Source organism: Oryza sativa, chromosome 6 (assembly GCF_034140825.1).
Source record: "Oryza sativa Japonica Group chromosome 6, ASM3414082v1".
Taxonomy (NCBI): Eukaryota; Viridiplantae; Streptophyta; class Magnoliopsida; order Poales; family Poaceae; genus Oryza; species Oryza sativa.
The window spans coordinates 20,553,987-20,563,494 of record NC_089040.1 but is presented as its reverse complement, the minus strand read 5'-3'; the positions used below and the strand labels follow the sequence as shown (position 1 = coordinate 20,563,494).

The 9,508-nt window shown below is 38.8% G+C and overlaps 1 protein-coding gene across 1 annotated transcript; it reads right to left on the bottom strand.

Moving 5' to 3' along the window:
* Positions 1-5,721: 5,721 nt before the first annotated feature.
* Positions 5,722-6,788, bottom strand: LOC4341198 (uncharacterized). The gene has a single exon (XM_015786359.3). The coding sequence runs from the start codon at positions 6,721-6,723 to the stop codon at positions 6,265-6,267; it is 459 nt and encodes a 152-aa protein (XP_015641845.1). The 5' UTR covers positions 6,724-6,788; the 3' UTR covers positions 5,722-6,264.
* Between the last annotated feature and the right edge of the window lie 2,720 nt (positions 6,789-9,508).

The window sequence follows — 9,508 nt, the reverse complement described above, 5'->3', positions numbered from 1 at the left end:
TTGGCATGACAAAGGCACTCACGTTTATTTTAGGAGAAAGTAAAGGCACACCGCACATATACATATACATATATATATATATATATATATATATATATATATATATATATATATATATATATATATATATATATATATATATATATATATATATATATATATATATATATATATATATATATATATATATATATATATATATATATATATATATATATATATATATATATATATATATATATATATATATATATATATATATATATATATATATATATATATATATATATATGCCACGTGTCTTTGGAACAATTAATGGGAATAAATAAAGACAATAGAACGGAATTAAGGTAGTACAATCAGATCAGATTGAATTTCAGGAGAAAGTTCCCTGCGGGCAATGCCCATTAATTAGAAGTATATTATATTGTACTCCTTTGGTCTCTAGAAGACCAGAAGACGGTTTATTACTCCATCAATGCCATTCTAGAATATAAAAACATAAAATCGAATGTAACTATGAGGTTCTTATATATTATAAGATGTAAGTAGTACTTTAAATATTAAAAAAAATCTATTTATTAATATAGAGAGAAAACATGGACAATGAGAGAGTACTACTAGTTCATTCAATGTTCAAGTTTAAAGAGTTCAAGTGGGCCCCACTTTAACATCTTTGTCAGAAAAAATTAAAGAAAAAAAATCCAATCTTGCAGTGGTCTAGGATAGTGTTCTCTTGCGAAAGAGATACATGGTACTACCTCCACTTCAGGTTATAAGATTTTCTAGTATTGCCTACATTGATATAGAAGTTAATGAATCTAGGCACATATATATATCTAGATTCATTAACATGTATATAAATGTGGACAATGATAGAAAGTCTTATAATATACCCCCTCCTTCTCTAAATGTTTGACGCCGTTGACTTTTCTAGATATGTTTGACCGTTCGTCTTATTCAAAAACTTTTGTGAAATATGTAAAACTATATGTATATATAAAAGTATATTTAACAATGAATCAAATGATAGGAAAAGAATTAATAATTACTTAAATTTTTTGAATAAGACGAACGGTCAAGCATATTTAAAAAAGTCAACGGCGTCAAACATTTAGGATGGAGGGAGTAAAACGGAGGAAGTAACATAGTCGTCTACGGCGTATTGTGTAGCTTCACTCATCATAGTAGTTCGTACATACAAAATTATCTCCGGATAGGATAGACACGAATACACACCACGACGTACGTCCAAAATCATGCATGTGCTTGCTGTTAACCGGTAGTAGAAGCTAGTACTAGCAGAGGTCGATCGATGTTTGGCGCTGACTACGTGCTTCTTTCATTCTTTCTTCTCCCACACCAAACATGGTTAATGATGAAAATGTCGAAAGTATAAATATTCATGCATATATCCTGCCAAAGATTGAATATATTCTCAATCTGGATGCTTTTTTTTTGTTTATTTTTACAGAGGAAGCTGTACAAATTAAGATGCAGTTAAATCAGTGCAAAAAACAGGCGAGCTAGCTAGTATATATTCCAGCTTTGTAGGGGGAAATATACTAGCAAAATGTAGTATATGTATACCTGTCATGGTCGTGTGCTTGGACTCTGAAACGGCGGCCAGGTGAGTGAGAATATTCAGAGATGGCAGCGGAAAATCAGTTCCGTGCGCGCACGCTCCGAGGGAGGAGGAAGGATCGATCAGCTTTGGTTGTTGGAGCGAGCATGGGCGGAGTCGGCTGGGTGGGATTAGTCGTCAGAGCGCGCCGCGAGAGCACGCGACGCGATCGACTACGTACTACACGAGCAAGAAGACGACGACGGCATATCCTTTGTCGCGGTTGAAAAAGCGGTTGGACATTCCTAGCATCATCTCCCGGGGCCTGCCCGCATACTTGAACTCTTCTTACTATAGTACAGCTACTGGTACTCTCTACTAGTCTTTGTCTTTGTTCGTTTGGATGGCTCGGAACCCTCTCCCCTTCACATGAAAAGCGGAGCAGGGATTAGTACATAACTAGTTAAGTACTGAGTATTAGCTAATGAAACTTGAAAAATAAATTAATATTTTTTTTCAAAAGACTTTTTTATATTGTATCGTTTATCCGTTCGAAAAGTACATAATTAGAAAATGACGGAGTATACGTTAGAGAAGTGCAGTTGGAAGCATGCTCCGTACCATATTAATTAGATAAGAAGAAAGATGCGTGCTGTACATTAACCCACATAGGCTTCAACACGTGCACGTGCGTGCCAACAATCTATTTTCCTTGATTATATGTGAACGCGCCACTATATATACACCATAGTCACACGTCGTGTATGTTGTCTTTAATACAAACTTGCTAAAAAAAAAAGAAACTTTCAAATATGAATTGAAGGCATAACGATGAATACATGAACCTCGCAAAATCTCTGTTGAAAACACACACACATGTAAAGCGTGGTCACCAAAAACTAAACCCAAAGTGAATCTCTAGTTATGCACTTATGCTCCTCCACCATCTATTTGCATTTACATTGATTTGGGAACTATGGTAAAATCCTCATGTTAATTAGAAAAATCAAACTGTCAATAAGGTAAATTGTATTTATCATGATTATAGAATTTAATTGAGACTACTTCAAACTGAGGGCAACTTAGTCATTGTTAATTCCAAAATGTTGAATTATTAAAAAAAAATCTCTAGTTGAGATTTCATACATAAAGAACACATCACAATATATTAATTCTCAATTTTGGAACTTTTGAATTACTAAGCACACTAAATCGGGGCTCCAATACAAATACAACTTTATTTTTGCATTTAAAAGTATCGAATTCAAAAATTGAAAGTAAAGGAAGAAGTATTTGGATGGAGTCTATATATAGTTTCATGATTAATTATAATTTTGATCGATTCTTGAAACTGTCGATAATATGAAACCTTTTTCTCTATCCTTAATTATTAGTACTTCAAAAACATACATACATAATTGTCAACAAAATTTAGGCGTAAATAATGCTTGCACGAGTTACTGACCAGTAGTGACCAGGGTTTACAAAATCAGACCAACAAAAGAAAACGAAAATTAAAGTGAAATCTCACTATATTCTGTCAAAAATTTAAAATCCAATTTAAGCCACAGCTTGGAAGTTCAGTTTCCGTACGTGACGTCGGTTTTGTAAATCCTTTTCTAGTGACTCGTGCATCCATTTGTTCTTCATGTACTTTACCACAATCCCAAACATGTACGCCAGGTTTCATATTGGTCATTGTAGCGGTAAAAGATTGACCCATTAATGGACAACATCTGCTATATTTCCTTGTGGAAAATGGAAAATACATATCGTGAAATAAGAATCATATCAGAAGTACTACCAATCTATTTCTCCATCATGACTTATGGTCAATACGTTGATTCAAGCAATTATTTTTTTCACCACCATTAATTTGCATATGCACGAGTTATTTGGTTCATCACAAATACAAGCCTTACCCAAAAAAAAATGTAAACTATATATTAAGGCTTGGTTTGTTGTCAAAAATTAAACTTTTGAAGAAGATCTTAGTTGGGTTTGGTTACCAAAATTTTGTTGTTGCCAATTTTTTGGGTGAATAACCAACATGATCCTTAAACTTTCGCTTAAGGATTAATTTAGTCCCTGACATTTCGTATTATCGAAACAAGTACCTTAAGTTCATTGTGATTCAATATGCTCCTTTGACCCTCTAAACATGTTATGCGTACATGCCACATCATCTATGCATGCAAATTTAATATTTAAATGTACATTCCACCCTTACGTTTTCATAGAAAATAAAGAAAAACTATTGAGGAAAAAAATATTTTGGCCATTGGCAAAAAGATGTAGCATTGGTAACTAAAAAAATTGGCATTTTCCTTTATTTTATGATTGCTTCTTCTTGTTTTTACTTTTTTTTTATTTGATAGAAAATTGAAGGTTAAAATGGACATTTAAATGTTATCTTACATGTACGAATGACGTGGCATGTCCACGTGGCGTTTTAAGTGGGTCTAAAGGCTATATTAAGCCACATGATAATCTTTAGAATCTTGTTTGGACATTATAAAACATCAAGGATTAATTCGACCTCTGAACAAAAGTTGAAGGATTGAACGGGCTATTTAACAAACAAAATAGGTACTCCCTCCATCCACAAAAGTTAGACATATCTCACATTTGAGTTTTTTCAAAATAAGTTGTTCCTATTTGTAGTCTTTATGCATTCAAAACTTAAATGAAAAGATAAATTAAATGTTTGATTAGAATCCAAGGAGTCATCTAAATACTCATTGGTTGCATGCTTGCATTCACTTCTTGATTTTATAACATCCAAGATTATTTAATTTCTCCTTGCTCTTGGTGATAAAAGTAATAGGTGTAACTTTTGTGTGGATGGAGGGAGTATATAGTTCCATTTTTTTTTCGAATGCGCAAAAGAATTGCACGTTAATATATTAGCAGGAAAAGAGTTTTTGTTACACAAAGCAATCAGCCAGACTGGCTTATGCCTTAAGGGGGGGGGGAACAAAATAAAAAAAAACTTGAAGCTAGGAACTACTACGACGGTTAAAAATGCAACTCCAAACAGCGGGAGGGGACAGAGCCACGCTACACTCCCAAGAAATCTCAAAAAAAGCAACGCCGGCTAAAGACCACAGCTGACCCTCCGAGCGGATAGACTCCAGAACCACTGCGACCGAAGGGAGCGCAGAGTCGAAAACCCTGGAGTTTCTTTCCTTCCACAGCTGCCAGGAGACTAGGAGTACCAAGGAGTCAAAGCCGCTGCGGAGGTGCTCAGGTAAACAGGCCCTGGAGGATGAACACCAATCCTGGAGCCAGCTGCCACGAGGGGGAGAGAGGGCAGCCCAGCCAGGAGGGGACATCACACGGAGCCAGACCTGCCGAGTGAACACGCAATCGATGAGGATGTGGTTCGCCATCTCAAGCTCCTGAACGCAAAAGGGGCAAGCAGAGTATATAGTTCCATCAATATTACCATTTTTTTGTGTGGCCAATTAATATGGGCAACCATTTTTTTGTGTGGCCAATTAATATGGGCAACAAATTGAACAGAGCCGTTCTCGGTTGTTGTTCCAAGCTTGTAGGAGATGCATGCATTTTCAATCACCAATGTCTGCCGCACATATCAGGCCTTTTCTGTTAGTGCTGCCGCTGCTTATTCTCACCTCTTCCATTTTATTATTATTATTCCATTTTGCTCCTACTATACTAGTTCGTACTCTCAAATTGCAGTTATCTCAATTTTATTTACTCCTACATATTACGAAATATACTGCTTAAAAGACAATCAACTTTTCTTCAGGTAAACCTTGAACGAGGAGGATAAGGAGTTCCTGTTTTATATTAAAGAGATTAAAGGAGTTGATATATTTTTTAGAAACCAGACTCCAAAACCTTCGAAATGCACGGTCAATTAAAACAAAACCAGCAATCAACTTTGGTCCCGTCAGATATATAAACAAAACTTTTCTTTTTCGTTTTGCCAAAATTTAAATGGAATCGATGGATTATTTGTTTGTGTGGGGACAGAGACAACTACTAGTATGCATATAGATTATAGAGATATATATACATATGCACAGCACCAAAAGGCAACAGTAGTACGTATGACAACAATTTTAGGCCACAATTAACGGAACATATACCGCACCCCCAAAAATTAACAACCTGCTGCAAATAATTAATGATCCCAAGCACACACCGATTTAATTAGCTGTATAAACAACCAGATCCAAAACCTGATAAAGTTACAGCTTTTGATCTGTGATTTTGCCATCCCATCACAAGTATGTACAAAACAGAAACAGAAATGGAGCACACCACATGGCAAAGTGGACAACAACAACAACAAGATAAAGAAAAAGAGAAGATTATAAAACAAAAAAAGAAACAAGAAAAAAGAAAGCTAATCTGTCAAGCAACACCACACACACTAGATCAAAGATCTGCTAGCTCTATAGACTATAGAGTAATAGTATTAAGTGTTTGATATGATATGATATGATCCTACATCACCTCAGCTAATTAAACAAAGCTGTTGTTGTTTGCCTTCTAACAGGGTCACTGACTGACTGCTTCATCTTCCCTTTAATTTGCCTTGAGGAAAGAATTGAAGCAAGTCAGGAAAACAACTTGGACGCATGCATGCCACCGACGCTGATCCAAGCAGCGGCGAGCAAGAAACACACATATATATGGAGGAGGAGGAGGAGATGGAATTAGAAAGGTCAGGTGGCGGCGAGCTCGTGGCACTCGAGGATGCACTCGAGCCGCGGGCGCCACCCGTCGCCGGCGCGGTGGGGAGGGGGTGGCGGCGCGGCGGAGAGGGCGGAGGAGAGGGCGCGGGCGGTGGCCATCTGGTTGAGGACGTCCTCGAGGCGGCGGTCGCCGGTCTTGAGCTGGGACATGAGCCACTCCAGCTCGGCGCGCTTCAGGACCACCTTCACCTTCACCCCCGCCGCCGCCGCCGCCGCCGCCGCCGCCGATGCAGCCGTCTCCTCTTCATCCTCCTCCTCTGCCGGTTCTTCTTCCCTCAGCAGGTGTCCGATCGTCGTCGTGGCGGTGGCAGTGGCGGAGGCCGGCTCGGGCGTCGCGTAGCACCACCCCTCCTCCTCGTCCATGTCCTCCGGCGGCGGCATGCCGCCGTGGCGGCGCGCCTTGGAGGCCGGGTTGAGGCAGTTGCCCATGGCGGTTGGGCGCCGCTCGTCGGGGAAGAAGGAAGAAGGAATTGAAGAAGAAGAGGAGGAGAAGTGGAGAAAGGCGAGGCGCGGGCGCGGGGGGCGTTATATAGGCGGGTGGGTGTGTGGGGCCCGCAGCCGCATGCGGCTCGCACATGGGTGGGACCGGGAGGGGTGTGTGCGCGGTTGGGTTGGTGTGGTCTGGTCGATCGGCTGCATGCGCGCTTTCGCTTTTGGAGTCGAGGGGAAGGACCAAGGAGATGGTCGGTCGGTCGCGGCCGCATGCGATGCGATGCGAGCGTGCGTTGCTTTTCGGCTCTCGCTTGATTGCTCGCGTGGTCGTGTGCCGCCCGCCCGCTACACCCACAGGCAGCCAGAGTGTGTTGTTGTGTTGTGTCCCATGCATCCATGATCGGTATGGACAGGCAGGAAAGCAGGGGTTGGACGACAAGGGTGATTGGAGACAATGTGTGCGTCGATTTCCACGTTGATTAAGGCCTTGTTCACTTTGTTATCAATTTCGCAGTGCGAGCTTGCGATCGACCTCAGGATACTCAAAAGTTTAAAAGTTTTTCACCTATAAAACTTTTGAATGATATATTGGTAATCCCAAATAAAAAAGAGAACGCAGTCAACAGTAAGACGTCCATGGTAACTTCGTCAATCTCAAGATATGCTAATCCAACCTTCTGAAAAATGCTCATATGGTATAGGAAAAATAAAGATAGTCTTCATTGTCCATGCTAGCCCACGAAACCATAATCTCTACGCCCTTAAATATCAGGGTAGTAGTGTGGCGTTTTCCCCTTTCTTGGTGTTTTCCCCTCTCTCTCCCCACTCAACCAACGCTCCCTCCTCTCTCCCCCCTCAACCAATCGACGCGCTCTCCTCCTTCTACCGCGGCGCGGAAGGTACGAAGCGGTAGCAAAGCCAAGCGAAGCAACAACAGAATATTAATTTGTCCCGCACCTCAAACAAAATACTGTCTAGCTTCTAGATTTTCTGTATATATTTAAATATGTACTTACTACATATATACTCCCTCCTTCCCTAAATATTTGACGCCGTTGACTTTTTTAAACATGTTTGACCGTGTTCAAAAACTTTTATGAAATGTGTAAAACTATATGTATACATAAAACTATATTTAACAATAAATCAAATGATAGAAAAAGAATTAATAATTATTTAATTTTTTTTAATAAGATGAACGGTCAAACATTTTTTTTTAAAGTCAACGGCGTCAAATATTTTGGAAAACATTTTGGGATGGAGGGAGTATACACATACCGGCCGGTAGTCTAACGTGTTGGGTAGAGATCGATATAACATGAAGCATAATAACCAAGCTGCACGTGAACACACACGCGAATTGTTGATCGAATGCTGTCAACAATTATATCCGTGTGCGCGCGTCTTAATCTGTCCTGAACCCGATACTGCGGATGCGTGTATGTACGTGTACAGACCACATAATGCGAAAAAAAATTAAAATACATCCTTTTTATTATCACCAATTTTACATGAATATATATATATATATATATATATATATATATATATATATATATATATATATATATATATATATATATATATATATATATATATACTTTTGGAATTGAAGGGATTGGCAAAATTATACCTTTATCACGGAGCGTGGATGAAAACTTGCATCGAGTTCGTACGGTGAGTGTGTGAACCGGTGACGTGTTTGTGTTATCATGGGTTTGCACGGTAAGTACACAACTCGTGTCGTTCTTGTGATAATCAAACTCGTGTGAGGAAATAGCGAGAACGGTCCGTGTCACATACCACCTTATGTGAACCTATGGAGGGGATGCGAACTCCCGGCGGGCGAACTCGCGTGTAAGTTTATGTGGTACATGTATTCAACTTATAAGTTAGGCATGCATTCGCAGCTAGCACACATATATAATAAATTCAGATAATGCAAGACATACAAAACCACACTGGCTCTCTACAAAAGATTCATGTCAGTATATTTTTCTACTTGGAAGAGATTAAATAAAGAGAGAGAGCAAAGCTATCTACTAACCTGGAGATAGTCTATAAAGAAAAACGAGGCAATAGATTAGAGATCTATAGATACCCATGTAGACATACTATTGAAGTGGTTCACTATTAATATAGTCTATTGCTAAGATGTACATGTTTTATAGATAGTACCTTACTTTACCATTTCGGGTGCTCTAGTATGCAAATTCTCGATCCACTCCAAACGTATATATTCCGGTAAAATCGATGGAAAAAATATTTTTAAAAATTTCCATATAATGCCAACAGTTGCTGTGCTGTAATATGTAACCGTACATTATTGTTCGTACTAACTACAGTATACTCTATATGGGTTACTGTGCATGTATGCCATTTGATCAATATTCGATCGACACGAAGGCAAGATTCCATGCATGTCGCCTCGTGACGAGATGCCAAAGTGGATCACCTGCTGCCAGCCCAATAGTTACTACGACTAGTACCTACGTATACGCAGCTAGCTGCTCCTATTTGTATTGTTGTTTGTGGCAATTAATTCTAGGGTAATTAAGCTCTTGCAGAGATATAGAGATATAGGGTATGTTTGGGGGAGTTTTCTTAATTAAATATTGTAACTTTTCTAAGAATTAGAAATCTTCTTAAACAGTTCAGTTTTTTATCTAGATTCTAAGAAGTTTTATAGCCGTAGAATTCAGGAAATAAAATATAAGCCAGCAACTGAAAAACTCGCTTTCCTGGATTCTTAGAAATAGTATTCCTTGTGGAAAAGTACAAC

Bases quoted from the DNA above. Each gene is read 5' to 3' on its own strand.
- LOC4341198 (XM_015786359.3), bottom strand. From the start codon at position 6,723: ATGGGCAACTGCCTCAACCCGGCCTCCAAGGCGCGCCGCCACGGCGGC.